The sequence below is a fragment of the Takifugu flavidus genome, chromosome 1, assembly GCF_003711565.1.
Source record: "Takifugu flavidus isolate HTHZ2018 chromosome 1, ASM371156v2, whole genome shotgun sequence".
NCBI lineage: Eukaryota > Metazoa > Chordata > Actinopteri > Tetraodontiformes > Tetraodontidae > Takifugu > Takifugu flavidus.
Window position 1 is genome coordinate 8,150,788 of NC_079520.1, and position 21,522 is coordinate 8,172,309.

Sequence of the window (21,522 nt, forward strand, 5' to 3'; positions counted from 1 at the left end):
CCTGTATTAAACACAACACAGTTGTTACAGTAGTTACACATTTGAATAAAATATCTTTGTCAAGACTCTTATTTTGAAGGGAATTCCAGCCTCAGATGAAAAACATGTCTGGTATCTTCAGAAGGTTAATTTTGTCATTTAAACCTGCAGTAAAGAAATTGTCAATTCTCGGTTTTATACTTTGTTCATCCGGGATCCTGCTGCCCTTCCAGCCTCAGCAGAAGAAGTGGAGCTAATGGAGAACAAATCACATGTCGGCACAATGAAATGCGCATGTCCCAGTGCTGTTTTATAGATTAGAGTCTAATCTGGAGGAGGGAGGGAGAATGTCTGAACTATGTAATCATTAGACAGTCGTCAAAGATGATCACTCCCTCTCATAACGCTGAAGACTTTGCAAGTTGTTTCATTTAAATAGTTATGAACTAAAATCTTTTCAGAAATGGAGCACAGCTTTAAGAACAGGGTGCAGCCGATGGAGCAGGACAATGGATCCGACTTTGAGTATTCAGTTAAAAAGGTGAGTGGTCACCTTTAACCAGCTTGGGTATTTTAGCACTCAAGCAGTAAACCGTCACCAACTTAAATGTGCTTTGTGTTAATGATACAAATGTAGAATATTTCAAACTATTCTTGTGTGTGAAGTGAAGGTAATGTCACGGACGGGTTGATTAGGACCCGAACGCAGGCCAGGACACAGTGGTAAAATGGTCAAACAAGCTTTATTGACAGGGGGAAGGGGGCACACAAAGAACACAAGGAACACAGAGCACACGAGGAACACGAGGGCAGCCCTCCAGGACTGCGGAGGGTGCAGGGAACAGGGGCGGCCCTCCAGGAGACACGAAGCTGGAGCGGCCCTCCAGGAGACACAAAGCTGGAGTGGCCCTCCAGGAAACACAGAACACCAGCACACGACGAGGAAGACGAACAGATAGCCTCGAGACTAACAGACACTCTGACAAGACAAACGGAACACCCTCACAAGACAAACAGACACCCTGGCACTGACAGGCAGGCTCAACCTGCTTAATTAGGCAGCCCGATGTAAATTACCTACGATGTAAATTGGTGCTGCCACCAATTGAGCCCCACACCACCCCCTGCAGGACAACGGCCGACACAACCCAGAAACCCTGACAGGTAAATCTGAAGATAAGACACCTGACATGTTTCCAGCAAATCTGAGCTTTAAATCTGGAACTTTGGGGAAAGGAAGTGAGAAATGACACATCACAGCAGGTGGAATTTCCCTCTCTTACAACCAGACAGGAGTCTGTGGCGTCCAGTGAGCTGCAGTTCTGTTCAGATGTCCGCACTCACCTCTGACATCACAGATGCAGCAGCCAACTCCCCGACTGCTCCTCTTCCTCTCACTCCATCGGAGGCTCATCTGGGCACCGCAGCCCCGCCAAGTGATGCCTCCGGCCGGGATGGAGGGATCTATAGTGGAGGGACAGCGGGTGGAACCTTTGGGAATGTCTGAGTGCTGTTCTCATCCTGTTTCTCTGCAGGACTTTGCCTTGTGGATGAGGAAAAATATCCACAAGAAGGAATGTCGCTTCTTTGACAGAGATAAGAGGTAGGATAAAATGCCAGTGTGTTGCTGTGCTGTGGTTTTTGCTGCGTCGCTCCTCTGTGGTGCAGGGGGCAGCTCCCTGAGTGCAGCCGTGGAGCCAGTCTGCTTACTCATGCCAGCTGATGCTGTTAGTGGCTTCCAGCTTCCGCACAGCTCTTAAATGCCGGCTGCTCTTTCCCCATTAGCGAGGATGTGTGCAAGTGTGGCTACATAAAGTCAGAACATGTGGATGAAGCCATCAAGCCGGACAGGTTCACAGGCCAGACGTGGAGAAAGCACAGGCACATCTGTGAAGCTCCCACTGATGCTTTTGGTGACATCAGCTTCAGCGGTTTGGGCCAAAATACGGGAAAGGTGAATCTCAGGAACACCATTCACTGAGCAGTGTGTGTCCGTGTGTGTGTGAAGACGTCACCATTGTCCACTTGTCTGTTCTCAGTATGCTAGAGTGTCCACAGACACCACACCTGAAATCCTCTACCAACTTTTGACCGACTGGTGGAAAATTCCCCCTCCAAACCTGCTGATATCAGTGACTGGAGGAGCCAAGAACTTCCATCTGAAGGCTCGGCTCAAGAAAATGTTCCACAGAGGTCTCATCAAAGTGGCCCAGACAACAGGTGATTCCAGTACTGTGTGTGTTCTGTTCTGGTTTGATTCTACCATTGTACTGGAGCTGTGGTCATGATACTGTCAAACAAACCGTGCTGAGTATAGTTACTGCAACTTGGATTAGGATTGTTCTTGTTTGGGAGCGGTGGGATATTTTCAAAGTTCAAGATACCTTTTTATTGTCATTTTAGCCTTATCTGTCAGGGCAGGTGCAATTACACAACAATACACTGGTCACAGGACTGTTTAGGACTAATTAACTTGTGCTACACGTGTAAAACATACAGAACATGTCAATAAATGTGCATTTTTCTGTTGAAGGTCAAAGATTGTGTATCCATAGAGTCCATAGACTTGTCCTGTCTGACTGTGTTGTCTACACAGGTGCCTGGATCATCACTGGTGGGACCCACACTGGTGTGATGAAGCATGTAGGGGAGGCTGTGAAAGATTACACCCTGAGCAGCTCCGTGCAAAGCCAGATTGTTGCAATTGGAATTCCAACATGGGGGATCATTCACAACAGGGACACCCTGGTGCAGGCGGAGGTACGGTGATCAGGGTTACAGGTGTGGTTTTTCCTCCCGTTGTTGGGTAAATGTCTCCTTTAATCTGCTCTTTAGCTGCAGGGTTGTTTTCCAGCCCATTATTTGATGGATGAGGAGGGACAGGGTCGGTTTTCCTGCCTGGATAACAACCACACCCACTTCCTGCTGGTGGACGATGGAACTCATGGACACTACGGCGTGGAGATTGAACTGCGCACACGTCTTGAGAAATTCATCTCCAGGAAGAGCCTCGGACACAAAGGTTAAGGAAGGAGTTGGAACAGATTTCATCTCCCTTCAGAGGCTTGTTGGGACTTCTAATGTTGACAGTGATGTTTGACTTCCAGGCAGCAACGTGACCATCCCTGCAGTGTGCGTGGTTTTAGATGGAGGACCAGGAACTCTAAATGTGACTTCAAGCTTTCTAAATCTCTCTGCACTTCATTCTTCTTCATTCCTGGTCTGATCTCCTTGCATCTCCTCTCACAGACAATTTACAACGCCATGTTGAATGGTACGCCGTGCGTGGTCTTCGAGAGCTCGGGGAGAATCGCTGATGTGATCGCACACGTAGCAGGACTTCCAGTGAGCCGGGTCACTATTGACGACATCAAGAAGTTGATGAAAAAGTTCTTTGGCCAAGAGTACGATGGGTTTACAAACATCAGATTGTAGAGTGGACCAAGAAGGTTTGGATTCCTAAAAAAAACACAATACACTATTTAGGTCTTTTCAAATAAAAAAAAAAAAAAGCTTCATGATGAAACCAGATTATAGAATTGTGCAAGTAATGAATTATTCAACTTGCAAAAACATTTGATAGCATCTAAAGTGCACCACTCACACAAATATATATCAGATGTCTCCTGTCTGTGCCAGATCCAGGACATCATCAGGATGACTCACTTGCTATCAGTCTTCAGGGTCAGTGAAGACAATCACGGAGACGTTGACGTGGCTATTCTTCAAGCCTTACTCAAAGGTAAGCCTTCGATTTTATTTTTTTTTAATCAAGTTGGACTTCCTGTAAAAGACTAGACCCAAAGTATTAAAAGCACTTAGGGTGAAATCAACTTTTAGGCTGGCATAAAGTTACCGGTACATTGAAACTGAGCTTCTTCCAAAGTCCAGAGAGCGATAGCGATAGTAGCGATAACTTTGTAGATGTTTTCATGGTGATACTGATCTTCTCAGAGAGGAAGTGAAAGCCACTGCAGTTCTTATAACAGAATCCTTCTCAGGCTGCTCTCAAGGGAGAGTGATAAAACCCATTTAGAGACATCTTAATACTGTAAAAGTATACTCAACTTGCACTCCAAAGTGGACACTAAACTGCTTTGTCTGTATTAACGATGGAATCGTCAGTTAACATTTTTGATGACCATTACTTGGAGAGATCTGTTGTCCAAGTTGTTCATCTTCATTTTCTCAGCTTCAAAAACTAAAGAGCCATTTGGAATCCACTGCTGGAAGAGGCAGCTGGAACTGGCCATAGTCTGGAACAGAGTGGACATCGCTGAGACTGAGATCTTCACTGAAGAGCGCTCTTGGAAGGTAAGTGGTTAAAAATAAAAAACCACATTATGCATGAGACATTTATATGATAATCCCCCCAAAACCAATGCTTTCAATCCAGTCCAGTGACCTCCACAACACCCTGTTCCTGGCTTTGGTTGGCAACAAGCCTCAGTTTGTCAGACTGCTGCTGGAGAACGGTGCCAGTCTGAGAGAGTTCCTGCAGAAGGACCAAACTCTTTGTGATCTCTACAGGCAGCTGCCGGACTGCTTATTTCGCAGAAAGCTTCCCAAGTCTGCTGACGGCATCTCTCTGTCCCATGTGGCTGTGGAGGTCAAGAAGCTGCTGGGCAGGTTCACACAGCTCCTCTACTGCAACACTGCTCAGAACAACTTTTGCAGCATGTCTGTGGACAACCTGTCCCCATCAGTGAGTCTGTTTATCTGGACATCATGTCTGTGCAAATAAAAACACCGACTGCATTATATAGATCAGAATTTTCCTTTTGTTAATTATGTATTTATCACTTGTGTGATGTTACATACCAGTATATTTTTCTTTTATGCGATTATCTATTATAAGATTTTGCCAGTGTTTAATCAGATTATTTTCTCCTTTTACAACGCAGAATGGGAAAACATAGTAAAATGATGCAGTTATTAGTATGTTGCAGTGTGTTTTAAGTGTTAATGTCAAAATATTGTTGACAAACTTAAGGAAATACTTATTGGTCTCAGGTGACCAAAATAGCAACACTGGCATTTTAATGTTGGGGTTTTGTTGTTTTTATAAATGCAAATCTATTGTTGTGAAGCAACAGTGCTTAAAGTATCAATGACACGGCATTTTCTTGTATTTTCATAGCAATCTAACGTCGAGATGGGTTCACGGACACTGATAGAAGCCAGAGCTGATGAAACGCTGAGAGATGTCGGCAGAGACTTTTTTCTCTGGGCTGTGGTTCAGAACAACAAAGAACTGGCTGAAATTGCCTGGGAGCAGGTGAGTTAGGTGTGTGTGTGGTGTGGTGTGTGTGTGTGTGGTGTGTGTGTGTGTGTGTGTGTGTGTGTGTGTGTGTGTGTGTGTCTTTAACCTTTAAGTCCATCTGATCCGCCACAGTGTAACGACTGCATGTCCGCTGCTCTGGCAGCCAATAAAATCTTGAAGAAGATGGCGCGGGAAGAAAGCGACACAGACGAGGCACAAGATATGTTGGAGCTTGCCAATCATTATGAAAGACACGCCACTGGTGTTAAAACACACTAAATTAGTCCCTCATGCAAACTGGGCTTTGAAAATGGTTAAAATTATGTGTTTGTGCTCCAGGTGTGTTCAGTGAAGGCTACAAGAGTGATGAAGCGCGTTCTCAGACGTTGTTGGTCCATGTGTCGTCTCGCTGGGGGAGGACGACGTGTCTGCAGCTGGCACTGGAGGCCAACGCTAAAGACTTTGTAGCTCATTCAGGCGTTCAGGTACAACACGTGTGAAATTATTTAAAAGATCTGAAGTCTTTTAGAGGAGGAGTGAGATCAGACAGGTAAAGCTAATCTGAGGCCATTCTTCTCAGTGTTAGTTTCCAATCCAATAAACAAATTGGGCCATATTATCCCACTGAAAGATGCTTGTCACCATGTAGTTTTGAAGTGGAGGACATCTTCCTGTCAGTTATCGAATTTCTCCGTAAAACATGCACAAATGACACAAATCTTAAGCTTAAAAACAGCTGTCCAATAACACCTCTGTCTTTAAGGCTCTTCTCACAAAGATCTGGTGTGGTGAGCTTTCAGTTGACAACCCTGTTTGGAGAGTTCTGGTCTGCATGGTCTTCTTCCCACTTGTCTACTCTAGGTTCTTAATATTTCGGTGAGTTTTGTCAGACCTTTAAAGCATTTTGGCCTCAAGTCTAATTAGGAATTTCTAAGTGTGATGTGGTGGATGATGGATTATCAGTTTATCTGTTTAATTGTCTTTAGAAATGATGAAATCAGCAAGAGAGTGAATGAGAATAATGAAGGGAGAGAAACAGAAGAAACCATAAGAAGAAGTACACTGGAAGCAAACTCTAGTGGCCTGTAAGTAGACAGTCTGAGACACTGAATAAGCTGCATTAGATATTAAATAAAAACATTCAATATTTTAGTCTTCTCCAAATCATTGTGTTTGCAGCCACCTCCGTAACCCGATGTCCACGAAGCCACTGGGTGTCTGGTCCAGGCTGAGCTGTCTGTACAGCTCTCCACAGGTGAAGTTCTACTGGAACATCGTGTCTTATTTCACCTTCCTCGTCCTGTTTGCGGTGGTGTTGATGGTGGACTTCCAGGCAACGCCCTCAAGGTTGGAGATCCTGCTTTATATCTGGCTGCTGACGCTGGTGTTTGAGGAGGTCAGACAGGTGAGAGGGTGCAGCTGGAACAAGCACACACACACACACACACACACACACACACACACACACACACACACACACACACACACAGACAGGGTTATCATGCTCTTCACAGGCGTACGGCGCCTCCTATCGGCACCCATGAGCACAGCGTACACACACAAAGTAACAAACACAATCAAATATGCATTTAAATGACCTTTTAAGACAGAATAGAATAAAATAAATATTAATGGGGTGTCTATTTTTCAACCATATTCAACCTTTTTTTATAACCATGAACTCGCTTCCTTTGGATGTTTTACATATTTGTGCCTTGCACAAATAAAATCTGTCTTTTTCTTAATCTCAGCTCCTTGACTATCATCGTGGTTTTGGGATTTTGAAGAAAGCCTGGATTTACATCAACGATATTTGGAATATTTTAGATATTTTATCCATTGTCCTCTTCATTATTGGCTTGCCATTAAGGTATGTTCCCTTTCTGGTCACAGTAGGCCACCACAGTGTTCCCTTAAATGTCATGTTACTTATGAATGATCCTGTGTTTCAGACTGACAACCTGGCTGTTTTATCCGGGTAAAGTTGTCCTCTGCATCGACTTTGTGGTCTTCTGCCTCCGCCTCATGGCCATCTTCACCATCAGTAGAACTCTGGGGCCCAAAATCATCATAGTCAAGAGGATGGTGAGAGGGTGACATTCAAAAAATAATGAAAGATCAGCTTGAGGCAACAAATTTTAGGCATTTTACAAATAAAAATAAGTCAACTACTACAAAAACATGTTCTCCACCATGAGGAAGGTATTTAGTTCAAATGTATACATGTTTCTGTCCTTCAGATGACGGACTTGTTCTTCTTCATGTTTCTGCTGAGCATCTGGGTGGTGGCGTATGGGGTGGCCAAACAAGGCATCCTTATAGACAATGATGACCGGCTGGAATGGATCCTTCGTGGAGTGCTTTATGAGCCATATCGCATCTTATTTGGGGATTTTCCCACACATATCGACTGTGAGTGACAGTGAGGTGTTATATAACTGTTACACTGTAGCTTGGTGTGAAAAGAAGGAAAACCTGTTGTTTGGCTCCAACAGATGCTGCGTTTGACATAGAAGCGTGCAGCATCAACGGTACAGATCATCTGAAGCCAAAGTGTCCGGTGTTGAATGAGAACCAAATGCCCGCCTTCCCTGAGTGGCTCACCATCATCATGCTTTGTGTTTACCTGCTCTTTGCCAACATTCTGCTGCTCAACCTGCTCATAGCTATCTTTAAGTGAGTTTTCTCTCCACTACATTGTTCTCACCTCAAGTAGGTCTGAGTTTAAGCCAGTTTGTTCTTTCCTTGTCATCTCTTGCAGCTTCACATTCCAGGAGGTCCAGGACAACACGGACAAGATCTGGAAGTTCCAGCGATACCAGCTGATTAAGGAGTACCACAGTCGTCCTTCAGCCCCCCCACCTTTGATTATCTTCAGCCATCTTTACCACTTCATCTGGTCTGTGATTCTCAATAAGCACACAGGAAAGGAGTTTCGTAAGTATTGAAGGCAAACGAAGAATATCAACCATGGCTTTAAAGGCACGCTATGTAATCCTGTATGACATCACTTCTGTTGACATTTGAAGTAAACAGCAAACAAAACAAAGTGAACAAAATATATCGTCTTCACAGTGCCATCCAGATATCTCCGCTCACTGACGCTACTAAATTTCCCCGTGTTTGCACGTGCACTAACCCCCCCAACGATCTTTTTGGGGTTTGGCTGGAAGGTAGTGTGTTATGTTTTGTGCACAGCCTGTGCCCCCAAAAGGTTTGTTTAATGTTTTCAGCCCTGTGCTGTCTTAAGAGACCAGGCTATTCCACAGTATATTTAGGGGGCAGAAAGCAAGCGGCTCAAGGGACGATGCAGACGATTTGAGACAAAAATGAAATTGTGCCGTACTGCAGGATTGCATAGTGCAGCTTTAAGGGTTATAATGGGCTTATTTTGCACTTGCCAAGAGATCGAGTTGTCAAAGAGCCAGGAAGAGGAGGTGCTGTCCTGGGAGGCCCTGATGAAGGACAGATATCTGGTGTCCCTGCAGCGAGAGCAAAACGGGAACACGGAGCGACGCGTACAGGAAACGGTCCAAAAGTACAACAGATCACACACCAATACAACCCAGCGTAGCTGTTTAGCTATACTCTGCACTGCTCAAATGGATAGATTCAACAAAGTTGCTAAAAATAATGCTATGAGTTGAACAACTGTTCAAGGTGTTTCCTTCAAAGTCTGCACAAAGCGACGGCAAATGAAGCTGAGGAACAGAAGATAGTCGACCTTTCCCAAAAATGTTCCCTAAAGTCACTCTGCAGCTTGATTCTAACCCTCTATGCTTTTCTCCTGAGGCTTGCCAACATAACAGATCGGCTGGAGAGGGAAGACGAGATGAATCCCGGAGCGATGATGAAAAGACTGGCTCAGCTGGAGGAGCAGGTGGTCACCCACGTCTGTCCTGGTCATGTCTGTCTGTAATGATGAAAAACGATGAGACAGTTCTGTCCATTCATGAATATACCTGGTCTCATCTCCAGACATGCCCGTCCCAGGTGTCGTGTTTGGTCAGTGCAGGCTCATGACTGCCTCATGTGGTGTCTCTGCAGGTTGTCCAGTCAGCCAGAGCTCTGCAGTGGATTATAGACACGCTGAAATCTCAGGACTTTGCAGCAAAAGATGCACCAACACTGAGTACCTGAATTCTGTCTGTTTATTTTCATATTTCCACCATGACTGTGTCTCACAAACACATTGTATCCTGCAGGTTTCACAACAGATGAGGCCTCTGGCCAAACCATCAGCACTACAGAGAAAGAGGACCAGCACCATGTGAACGCCCGACAGTTTCACTACGCAGGCGGCAAAGTCAGACGTTTCCCCGTTCCAGAGGAGAAAGTCCCGTGGGAGGTAATTCCCAGCGCTGCTGATGTGTTTGAGTTCTGGTATTTCATCACATAAGCTCTTCCCTCTTTCAGGTCAGGTTTGACATTTACCAGCCCAAATACCTGTCCAGCAGTGATGATTGGGACCGCGTGGATGGGTCTGTTGTTCAGAACACATTTATTTCCAACTATATTCCCTCTAATCTAAAGTTTAAAAAAGTCTGATAAATCAACTCTGATTTTCTTTCTTCTTTCAGATCTGATCCACAGGACTTGGATAAATACACGTATGACTCCTGATTAGAAGCACTAAGCATCAGATAGAACGATGACTGTGTGTTTTGATGTCTGATTTGAATCTCATCTGTTGCCAGGAACCCAAGAGGGAGAACAGGCATCAGGGGGAGAGGTGCATTGAGCCTCCTGGGTCCAAATTTGTATTCAGATTTAGTGCTTACGCGGTACGTCTCCGCTGAAATGATCCACGTTAATAATTAAATGTGATGTGTAATAAATATGCCCCCACAAACACGTCTTTAACCTTAACATACACATAGTGGTTTTTGTATACTTAGGTATACTTAGCAAATATTGGCATATTTGTCCCCCTGTGCGCAATCATTCAAACCAGATATGAACTTTGTTCTTTATGAATCCCACCTATCAGCTGTAATGACTTTGCTATGTAATTACTAAAGTTCAAATTCCACTGTTGATATATCTACAACCTCTGGACTGGACGTACTTGTGGATGCAGTTTCGTAAAATGTAATTTTTTTCCACACAACTCTTGAAAATGGAAGTTGAGGAGACTGCAGTCTATGTTCTCACCACTAGAGGCTGCCAAATTTTGCTGAACGACGATGTCGGACTGGAGGAATGTAAACAAAGTACAGCGTGATTTCAAACATTAAAATGGATTTTTCCTTTTTCTTTTTTTTTTAGCTGGAGGGACAACCAACAGTCTGTTTTAGAATACCTCGCAGTTCAAGACGTGAGCACTGGATCTTTTGCTTTGCCTGGAGTGAGTCTGACTTTTGAAATTTGGATGACAGCTTTGGTTTTTCCTTTTCTTTCTTCCTTTTTAATTCTATGCTTTGTTACTGCAAAAAAAAAAATCCTTTCTTGCTATTCAAAACCACAGGGTCCCACACAGTCCGAAGAAGAGTTACCAGTGACGCTCAAAGGAACTCTGGGAAATACACTGTATGAAAAATTAAATGCAAAATTATCAGATGGAAGAAAGGTAAGTCTAGTCAGCACCGGTCTCTTGTCACATAAATGGATGGAAGGATGGTATCTTGGTATTTTTCTAAAGATGTTGTGATCAGGATTTTTTTGCCTGCTGTATTTCAGGTGTTTGGCGACTATGTGGACGACTGTAGGAACACCGATAACGCCTGGGTGGAAATCATGGTATTAAACATTCACCTCGACAGAAGGAGCCCGGTGTTGGTGGATGTGGACAACGTGGTGAGACCATAAATATTTACTCATCAGGATCATTGCTTTGGTGTAATATTCTGTCAATGTGGTCGTCTCTCTGATAGGTCATGAGCAGCCGTGGCTCTCTTGAGTGGCAGGAGTTGAACTCCAAATCTAAACTCAGCGAAACCCAAAGAGAATACCTGCGGCTGGTGGCCAACCTGCACAACACCAGGTTCTGATCCACCTGCTTCTTTACGTGCTGGCGATGGCCAGCATCATCCCCTGTGTAACAGTTCTGGGGACGCTGTGCAGTAGACAAAGATGCTGGGAGAATGAACAAACTGGTGAAGAAGGCAGGGTCGGGGGTTGATGTGAGGCTGGACCTCCCGTTTTCTCTGGATAATAGAGTGCAGAAGAGGGAGCTGATTGCCATCTTCCAGAACCTCTGAGCCCCCCCTCTTCTCCTTCCTGGCTGGTGTTGGATTGCAATACCTCACATGTGTCACTGCCAATCCGCATGTTCTTTGAATGAAGACTTTAAGAAGAATAATACCAATTTCAAAATGTATTTAACAATAGAACCAATTCAAGATACAAATATTACAGAGCTCCGGGCCAGTTCATAACCCTACAATAACAGAGTCAATTACCAGGGCATGAAGTCTGACAACCTAACTATCCCTTGACCCAGTCTTTTATAGAAACACATATGTAAATTATTAATGCCAATTCAGTCCAATCCAGTCCTTCTTCTTGGATGACCTCGTCTTCTTCTTCCAGTCCCATTGGATGCTGACACAGTCCTTGTTCTCCATTGTCTTCCAAATGGCCAGGTCAAAGTTCACCTTCTTGCAGAGGAACTATCAACACCAGTAAACTATTCTGTCATGTTTTATGATGGGGGTTTAACACTTCAAGCCTGATTGTCTCCTGAGATTACAATTGTCTAAACAACAGTCCTGTCATAGGAAGGTCTCTGATCTTTATTACACTTGCCAATGATTCTACCATGCCTAACTTCTAAAGTACGTCTACAAGAAGACAGGAACATATGGTAGAACACATAATAACAAGATAAACACAAATTCTTTTCACTGGCCAGAGCAGAGACACAGTGGGTATCTCTTCTTCCTGTCCTGCTATTTTCAGACCGAGAGTGAGATAAAGCAGCAGGAGCATGGAACCGACTTTGACTCCCATTGCATCTGTGTGCCAGTGATGGGGTCAGCATCAGCTGATCAGAGCAAAGAGTGGGATGATGTTTTTGGGGTGATAAACTCATTGTCACATCTAACAACAGCCATCTGTATTATTTGCCTCATCCAATGTTTTATTATAAATATTCTTTAACTGTAGGAAATTGCATTTTTGTTATTATTCTAAATATTTAGTTCTATTTAGCCAAATTAAATTAAGCAATGGCAGCACCAGACAATTTGTTTGTGCCCAGAATTGATTCTTAGCAGCATCATTCTCAGATTTAATATCACTGTTGGTCACTGTGTGTTTCAAAGTGCAGAAATCTAATTCAGCAATCTCAGATTTCAGTTCAAGTCGGTTATACTGTGATAAAAGCCGTCACCTGGCAACAAGGACCTAACAATGGACATGAAACACACACAGTTGAACATTTTTAAATCAAGATGGACTTCCTGTAAAGGATTGGTGTTGATCCGTGAAGATCCGTGTGTCGTAACACTGGAGAAGGACGACGTGCCTGCAGCTGGAGGCCATCGATAAAGACTTGGGAGCTCAGTCGGGTGTTCAGGTACAACACGTGTGAAATTATTAAAACGATCAGTTAAAACTAATGTGTGGATATTCCACTGTTAGTTTCTAATAGAACGACTCACTACCTTTACTTGACACTCCAGTAAATAAATTTCTGTCTCAATCCGACCATGACTGGATTTCAGAAATGCATGTAAACACAGTCTGACTGATATCTGTATCCTGGCATGTATGCGCCTTCTTCTGAGTTAAACTGGATGACACACGTGTGCATGCTTCACAATCTCTGGAGCAGCTTATGACCCTGGAATAAAGGGGCCAGGAAAGATGGCGTGAGCAACCAGGCTAGAGAGCACAATAAGTAAAAGTATAAAAATGAATAAAGCTGGACCATTCACCATCTTTCTTTCATTCAAAATGCCAGTCTGACGCCTGACTCCAGTTGTTTATTATGTGTTCTCATATGTCAGCCTGAAATTGGGCCATATTATCCCACTGAAAGATGCTTGTCACCATGTAGTTTTGAAGTGGAGGACATCTTCCTGTCAGTTATCGAATTTCTCCGTTGCCTGTAAATCGGCCACAGAATGAATTCTGATGAAACTCCAAAATCCAGTCCAGCATAGTTTGTTTAAGTCTTGCGTATTGTGAGAAGGATTATTGTTATTGTTGTTATTAGTATTATCTTTAAATGCTATTGTATGTAGACTTTGAGTGTTTGAGGAATGTTGATAGGAAAGGAAGAACATGAGAGTGTCGTAAAAGTGCTGAAGCTGCTTACAATCAAGCTCAGCAACCAGATGTGTCCTGTTGGTCAGGATTAGAGAAGTTTGTAAAGATGTCAGAAGACAATGAATTACGAGATCCTGTTTAGACACCCATTCTGTTGGCACCAATAAAAGAGGTGAGCGAGCAGCAGACGAACGGAGTTGACAGAGGAAGCTTGAACTGCTGCTCGGCCCCCCCTTTGCAAAGGACTCCAGTTGTTTGCGTGGTTACTCTGAGTCTAGTGAACGAACAGCGCGGGTGATCAAAACTTCATCCTCACAGTATGCACGTACTGATTGTGGTCAGGCTTGGGTGCAACAGTTCTCACACTAAAAAACCTCAGGGGCTTTTCACACAGCATCTCAGTTTGGAGCAGGATGCAAAACATGCACAAATGACACAAATCTTAATCTTAAAAACAGCTGTCCAATAACACCTCTGTCTTTAAGGCTCTTCTCACAAAGATCTGGTGTGGTGAGCTTTCAGTTGCCAACCCTGTTTGGAGAGTTCTGGTCTGCATGGTCTTTTCCCCACTTGTCTATGTAACAGGGTTAATGATTCCACTTGCCTTCCATTGTTACTACTCTCCATTAATTAACATTAATCTCCCATCATCTTTTACAATGTTATTTCATTTATCCTTATATTACCTAAATTGTAATTTATTTTCATTGTATACCTTTATTTGATATTAATCTGTTGGGTTTCCATTCATGAGTCTGTGGTCCACTGGGGAATTGGGTGTTTGTGGTGCCCCCTTGTAGGACCCCTGGATATCGGGGGTGCAGCCCACTTTCTGCGGTGAGTCCGGTGTTCACTGTCCCCGGGAAATGAAGTTATGAATGGGAAATTGGTGACTGTCTTCAATACACAATGCAAGAGACAAAGTAAGAGCCACTGAGTTTGTAATTTTTATTTGAGTTTTGTCAGATCTTTAAAGCATTTTGGCCTCAAGTCTTAATAGGAATTTATAAGAGTGATGGACGTCCAAGGATGCTTTGCATCTGGCTGCTGACGCTGGTGTTTGAGGAGGCCAGACAGGTGAGTGGGTGCAGCTGGAACACAAACACACATATGCATAAATTCAACCATTTCCAAAGCCCCGTTTGCACGAGGGACTAATTAAGTTTGTTTTAATACCAGTGGTGTGTTTGTCATGACTGGAGCGCTCCAACATTTCGTGCAACTAGTCTACATTGTTCTTTTTGCCCATTATTTTTTAAAGAACACAAACCTTCTTGGTGCAGTCTACAATATTGTTGTCTGAAAATGCATCGTACTCTTCGTGAAAGAACTTTTTCATTAACTTCTAAATGACGGTAATAATGATCCTCACAGTCCCGTCACATTCTCTTGAAGAAGTGAGTGAATGAGTGAGTAAATTAGGGAGGAGTGTTGGCAGTTGCAATGGCCCACCTGTAGCCTGAAATACATCAGAGGGATATTTCACAAAACCAGGCTCAGGGCTTAAGCCTGGAAATTTTGGTCATCCTTGATGAACTTGCATTAAAGTAGTTCAAGTTACCATAGTCATTGAGACTGTGTCCTCTTGTTGCTGCTGTCTTTTGTAGAATATGAAGCGTTCAGCAAACACAATCGGCCTGCGCTTGAATGCAGAACCCTTGTGGGGTTGTAGTCTGCATGGAGCCATCATTTATGTTCAATGTTGAGGCTCATACTGGCCACTAGAGGGCATCCAGTCGTTGTTCTTCAATTGAGAGCCATAATAACAGCAGGTGTTTTAAGTTGGGTGATTAAATGAACAAGAGCAAGCAACAGATTTTGACTGTGTCCTAATTTAGATTTATGTGTGTGGAGCTCCATGCTTACTGTAAGCTACAGCGGACTAAATTGTGAATGGAATTAAATGTAATGCATTGTTTCATGCACCCCTACATGATTTCAGCATGGCAGAAGGACTCTGCCGGGTCGACCCGCTCATTTTTAATGAGGATATCGCTCACAATTGGGAGAAGTTAAAGCTGGAATGGCATGTCTATAGCAACACCGGGCTATCAACTGCAACCAAAAAGGTGAAGGCTTATGCATTTCTCAACCGTGCTGGCACTGGATAAAATCAATACATTTGAATTCAAGAGGGACGAAGATCACAAGGACCTTGACTCCCTTATACAGAAGTTTGACCAACTATACCTTCCAGTAACGGAATTATGGACTACATGAGGAGCTGATTAGAGACCATCTGGTCTTTCGCATCCACAGTGACGCTGTCCGCACACAGCTCTTAAAAGAGAAGAAGCTGATGTTAGATTCAGCCATTAAGATCTGTATGTCACATGAACAGTCGGGCAAGGGAAACAGAAAATTAAAGAAGTAAGCAGTTTTGTGCGCCGTGCAAGTCAACCCATGCAGAAACTGCAGTGGCCCTCATGCACCTGAGAAGTGCCCAGCTTTCAATAAGCACCGCAGCATCTGTGGGAAAGTCAACCACTTCTCAGCATGCAGTAGATCAGGAAGACCATCAGCCACTGTCAGACCACCACAGCTCCTACCCTCTACTGCACATAAGGGCAGATACACAGCTTGACATGCAGCCAACACAAGAGCAGACTAATGTGATTCACTGCGAGAGCAAAGAAATATTTTACAGTGAAGACACAGACTAACCACACGATGTGTGTGAGCGAGATGAAAGCTTTGTGAAACTATCTGCATGCAACATTGGCAGAATGCTAAGTGTGAAGATTAACATTGGGGCCAAATGCAACATAATACCCAGGACACTGCTACAGCACACGGACCCTACTGCTTAAATCAATCTTAACAAGAAAGCAAATCTCATTGCCTATGGTAGTGACATTATTCAGACCCTTGGTGCAGCGGGCGTGAACTTTCCTTGTGGTTTGTTGCAATTCCAAGTTGTGGACAGGAATGTCAAAACGCTGCTGGGTCTCAGAGACAGTATTGGATTGGATTAGGTGACTTTTGATCCAGACGTGCATGCCCTCACCCAGCAGGAGACACTAAAACTGCTGGAATACAAAGAACGGTTCAACGACAGCACTTTTGGCAGCCTGCCCGTGGTGTTCCACATTCGCCTTGTTGACCCCCGCCATATGTGCTCTGAGACGACTGCCACTGGCCACGAGAGATAAAATTTTGGCGGAGCTGCACAGAATGACTAAAATGGGCGTCATCAAAGCAAGCCAGGAAACCACTGAGTGAATTTCAGCCAAAAAAGAGACGGCAGCATCAGACTGTGCATCAACCCTGTCAACCTCAACAAAGCCCTACTCAGATCCTGTCACCCCCAGAAGACCGTAGAGGAGGTGATCGCCAACATGCCAGATGCCAAATTATGAATTCTTTAACGAGTGGATCACCAAATATTGTTGGATCACCTTCCACAGGTATGATGTAATTTAGTAATGACACAGAGTGAGCAGGTTATTATACTGTATAGTGAAATAAACCCCCGAAAGCTTTGAGTCCTGGTTCTAATTTGGTCATCTTTTTTGTTAAAATGCGGTTTTATTTAAACATTACATCACGACAGGCCCTGGTATGCGCTCGTTATATCACATCTGGGTGATCAGCAGATTATCTATAAAATTTGGAAAGCACATCATATGATAACATACATATCATTCACCATAGGATGAAATATGATCTTTAGCTGTGCACCACGTTTAACCATCATGAGCAAACTTTATTTCTCTTAAGAACTAAGCTTCTTGTTAATACCTTCAGCAAAAGTAGCTTCAAGTGGTAAATAAGTGGTATATGCGATACAGCCAAAATAAATAACAACTGCTACTAATAAGTCTAAGAGTTCCTTTATATTTGGAAAATTGGTATGGACCATGCAAAGATATTGAGAATGATTGAAGTTTATTATCAGACTATTCTAAAATGGCACAGTAAACACCTTGAAAATCCTTGTAGCTGGGGAGACGTAAAAGAAAAATCTGGTGGAATTTGCAGAAAACATTTTCATTTGTTTTTTAAAATGGATTTTTAAAATCTGCCCATTTGGCCTCGTGTTGAAGAATGGGTGATTTCAATTTGAAATTATGAAAATCCACACAGAGGTAGCTGGGGAGGTGTAGAACAAGAATCTGGTGGAGTGTGCGGAAAACAATTTTATTTATTTATTTTCTTTAACATGAAACATCTGCCGCTCATGAATGCATGTCTGTAGAAAACACAACAAAGCTATTTTTAAACACAACATCAGAGAAGGGTGAAATACTAAGAACGCCCACTCTCACACCGTTTTGGGGACAACACAGAGCTCAGTTTTCTCCACTAAGTCATGTTTATTTAATCATTACTGATCAGTTACACTATATAAATAAAATTGTTTTCATTCAGGCTGTCATATTCAATCCTGAAAATGTCCTCCACACCACTTTAAGCAACCCAGAAGAAAATAATTGAATGTTACCAAACTTTTAGTGGACCTTTGATTGTTATTGTATAGCCGATTTGTGCATCAAGACATTAAATATTTCTGATATTTTTGATCAGTTTGGTTCATTTCTTCGAGGAATATCTGACCATTGCCCTACAGAGAGAAACATTGCTCTTGGATGCTGGTAGTTCAAAAAGCTGATTATTCCAAGTCAAGTTTAATTTTGACTACAAACAACCATTAAAAACGCATTTTTGTTTGTTTTCTTTTGTCACCTCTGCCAAAAATACACACACACACACACACACACACACACACACACACACACACACACACACACACACACACACACATTGTTTAAGCACCTTATTGTTACTTCCTGTTCTTTTAATTGTCCATTTAGGTATTTAATATTTTCTTTGTAAATAGTTTAAAAAAGTTTTTGGGAAAAATCCTAGTCTACAATTAGTTAAAAGTCATTTGAAAAGAAAGCTATTTTAAATTTATTCAAACAAAATAAATGTGACAGTGGATGAGCAGCTGCATTTTTTTTATTTAAAAAAATCTTGTATACCTATATCTTTGTATAGTTCTAATCGCAGACAGCACATTAAAGTAAATAAAAGCACTGCGCCAGCTTGCAGAACAAAACTGCATGTTTAACTGCATATTTAGACCAAATGTTTTAAATGTCAGAAGAGCAAATCGTCACTGTTGACTCTATTTAGCCCGGATTTGGCTAAACCACAGTCTAGTTTAGTTTTCTAAATATAATTTTGTGGAAACGTCACCAATCCCGTGATTAAGTTAATATTTTTCTTACTTTCTTTCAATGATGGTTGACATTTTTTGTTTTTTTCAGTATATAGCATTTCAAACATTATTTCCACTAAAAAAATCGATAGGTGTAAATTAAAGAAACGGCCTTTTTTAGTGCCTTCGGTGGATTCGTCTTAACAATATAGACGATCTTTGGCGACAAGTGCGCTGGGGTTACAGGTGTAAGAGGCCGGAAGTGACGTCGGACGCTCGCGCGCTTGCGAGTCTGCACCATTGGTTCGGATCATAAATAAATGTGAGAGAGGATCGTCGGATCGTAGAGGGACTCAGCCGAGATAACCGGTAATATCCTCTATTTTTCTAACTCACATCGAAAGACATAGAGTAATAACAGTATCAAAACTAAATATGGGTACAATTAAGCGACAACAGATTTAGTTTGTTCTCAGGACGATGCTAAATATCAGTGTAGCTGTCAGTGGATAGCTGCTGCCTACATGGATTAACACGACGGCGGACTGTTAAGTATATATATATTGTTCACGTATAGATTCGCAGCTGCTTTAAACCATCGTTTTACAGAAATAGCCACGAAATGTCATTACAGTTAATAAAAACTCATTAGTAATTAACAATTGTTATGGGGGAGAAAAAGTCGCGCATACGAGTATTGCAAAATTGAGTTTTCTTTTTCATGATGTAAACAAGTTGACAATCTTGCCTGTGAACTGTATAAAAAGAGAAAAATGCTTGTCATCACAAAGGGACGGAATAAATTACAGGCTGGTGTCGCGGGGAGGAGGATAAATTATAGATGTGGTGGAGAAATGTTTGCTTTTGAGTATCATTTGGATGTACAGCAGTGCGTTTGAGGACGTGGCTAAAATACATAGGATAAAGTCCAAGTGCAGGCAAAGTTGAAAATCTAACGCAGTTTTAAGGTTTTGGTCATTTTTATAAGACAGTAATGTATTATAAATTAACTTCTTCAGCCTCAAGACATGCAAGCAGTTGTCAAATAAACAAGAAGACTAATTGTTTGGTAATTACTGGAATAAACGTGATAGAATGAAATTGGATCAGCATTGCCATACATTACATGAGGACACTCAGATAAAGCTCTTCCAAGCCATAAACACAGACTTAATCTGTTGGGTTTAGGGAGGATTTTCCATGATTCCGAACAAAAAGAGTGAAACTTTAAATCTGTTCAGATTCGTCCAGCTGAGCTGAAACAAACGATCATGTCAGAACTGGCCCGATTGAACACTAGATACTGAAGGTCACATTATCTGACAGGTTGTATTTCCTGCAGGAGACCAGACCTACATGTCATCAAGACAACATGGGGCTATTTTATCCAAAACAGGACCTTCCTCCTATAAACCTACGTCAGTGTGACGAGAGCCTGCTGCTGCTCTCGGTGAACCTGGCTGCAGCTCTGATATGACATAAATCAGACGCAGTCATTCCCTTCTCACTCATGAGATGTGAACACGCCACAACAGTGTCACGGCTCAGCTGCGATCCACTGCTGTCTCTCACATCGGGCACCCGCGGCAGATAACCTGGAGCGTGAACGGCAGGTGCCATGTGCTGTCGTGGCAGCAGCGTCACGCGTCCCGCCGTCATTGTGCTGAGTGGTAGATTTTCAGGACGGCTCCACGCATTACACTTACGCTGTTTTGCCCTTTGTGATGTGATAACTAACATCACGTTGACAGAAAACACGAGTGATCTCACTACCAAACCTTGGGCTCTGTTTACCAGTTTTATTACATACCAGCTTCACATGTCAGGTGTACCTGCACGTTTGAGCCTTCACGTTTCATACTGAACATGCAGGCGCTCTAAAGGGAATCACATGTGGGGGGGGGGGCAGTCCTGATCCTGGCGCAGGAACAGGAAGTTGCATTTATGTAATTGACATGTGTAGCCACAGCAGTATTCTGGCTTTACAGCTGGTCTGATCTTTTTAATCCGCAGCTGCAGAGACTCAACCTGTTTGCTTTTGGTCTCTTTTTGTAGTCATGGCTCCACTTACTGCTTTATCCTTTTTCTGTGTGGATGGATAAGTCCATCGCTGTGTGTGTCATACCTCTTGGGATTTCATTAAGTGAATGTTTAATTGAGCAGTTTCTAAGCTTATGCTAACCGAAGACAACCTTGAGGGTTAACTTTCATTCACTTATCCTTGTTTTTGTGTAACTTTGCTAGTAACAGTTAATATATTCTCAAGGGAGCAACGTTGTTCTAAAATAGCTGATTTCTCTCAGAATGATGCTGTTTAGACTAATGAAGGACATCTGCAGGGATAAGACGGGCTGACGTTGCATCGAAGGGCAGTTGAGTGGAAAAAGCACACCAACAAATGTTGGCCCCTTCTCTCCTCTCTCCCTCTCTTCTGCTCCCCCCTCAGGCCCTCTGCTTGTATCTTTCAGTCCAGCTGACATTTCTGTAATGACAGTCTGAGCCCCACAGTGTCTGCGTCCACACCGTCCCAGGCTTAGATACAGGGCCAGTTGGACTCACTGAGGGCCTGCCTGGCCTGGTTCACATCTTCATCAGTCCCAGAAATGTCAATAATGATTACCGGTACTCATCTTCATCTGAAAGTAACAATTCTCACTGTCTTACTTAAGAATATTTAAGAATTCCTCTGCCGGTTCAGCTGTCCTGGACATTCCTGCCCAGTGGAAGGTTTATAGGGTCTTTTTTAGATAAAGTATTTCTTATATTAGGACTTGTATTATATTTAAATTCACTCTGAATATTTATATGATTGCACATGGCTTTAAATGTACTCCTCTCTTGCGTGTACTAGCTGGGTTTCTATAATTACCACAGCCTGCAGCACCTCATGGGGAGCATATTA

The 21,522-nt window shown here is 42.9% G+C and overlaps 2 protein-coding genes and 2 long non-coding RNA genes across 5 annotated transcripts in view; 2 read left to right on the forward strand and 2 right to left on the reverse strand.

Annotated features, from left to right (window-relative positions):
- trpm2 (transient receptor potential cation channel, subfamily M, member 2) lies at nt 1-12,892 on the forward strand. The gene is given in 34 exon segments (XM_057027655.1): nt 1-520; nt 1,515-1,582; nt 1,765-1,933; nt 2,019-2,199; nt 2,576-2,739; nt 2,815-3,001; nt 3,087-3,148; nt 3,229-3,400; nt 3,403-3,428; nt 3,619-3,721; nt 4,172-4,293; nt 4,376-4,684; nt 5,120-5,257; nt 5,375-5,504; nt 5,582-5,727; nt 6,006-6,118; nt 6,229-6,327; nt 6,422-6,647; nt 6,994-7,175; nt 7,177-7,327; nt 7,483-7,654; nt 7,738-7,918; nt 8,004-8,179; nt 8,648-8,780; nt 9,035-9,122; nt 9,290-9,374; nt 9,448-9,590; nt 9,659-9,723; nt 9,823-9,852; nt 9,940-10,026; nt 10,511-10,589; nt 10,710-10,811; nt 10,922-11,038; nt 11,116-12,892. Coding segments are annotated over 34 exon segments (4,401 nt in total). The 5' UTR covers nt 1-442; the 3' UTR covers nt 11,233-12,892.
- The window catches only part of LOC130522923 (uncharacterized), a 16,504-nt gene continuing 1,537 nt past the window's right edge, over nt 6,556-21,522 (reverse strand). The window contains exon 3 of the long non-coding RNA XR_008949736.1: nt 6,556-6,661. This is a non-coding gene — a long non-coding RNA (uncharacterized LOC130522923). The remainder of the gene's footprint in view (nt 6,662-21,522) is intronic.
- On the reverse strand, nt 14,391-15,663 carry LOC130522919 (uncharacterized). Its single transcript, XR_008949735.1, has 2 exons — nt 15,018-15,663; nt 14,391-14,547 (listed from the first exon to the last, which is right to left on the reverse strand). It is a non-coding gene; the product is annotated as an uncharacterized LOC130522919 (long non-coding RNA).
- Nucleotides 18,877-21,522, forward strand: part of si:ch211-45c16.2 (mitogen-activated protein kinase kinase kinase 13) — a 21,232-nt gene continuing 18,586 nt past the window's right edge. The window contains exon 1 of one of the 2 annotated variants that reach the window (XM_057027684.1): nt 18,877-18,989. The gene's annotated coding sequence lies outside the window, so the exon portion shown is untranslated. The remainder of the gene's footprint in view (nt 18,990-21,522) is intronic. The other variant, XM_057027668.1, reaches the window with a different exon arrangement.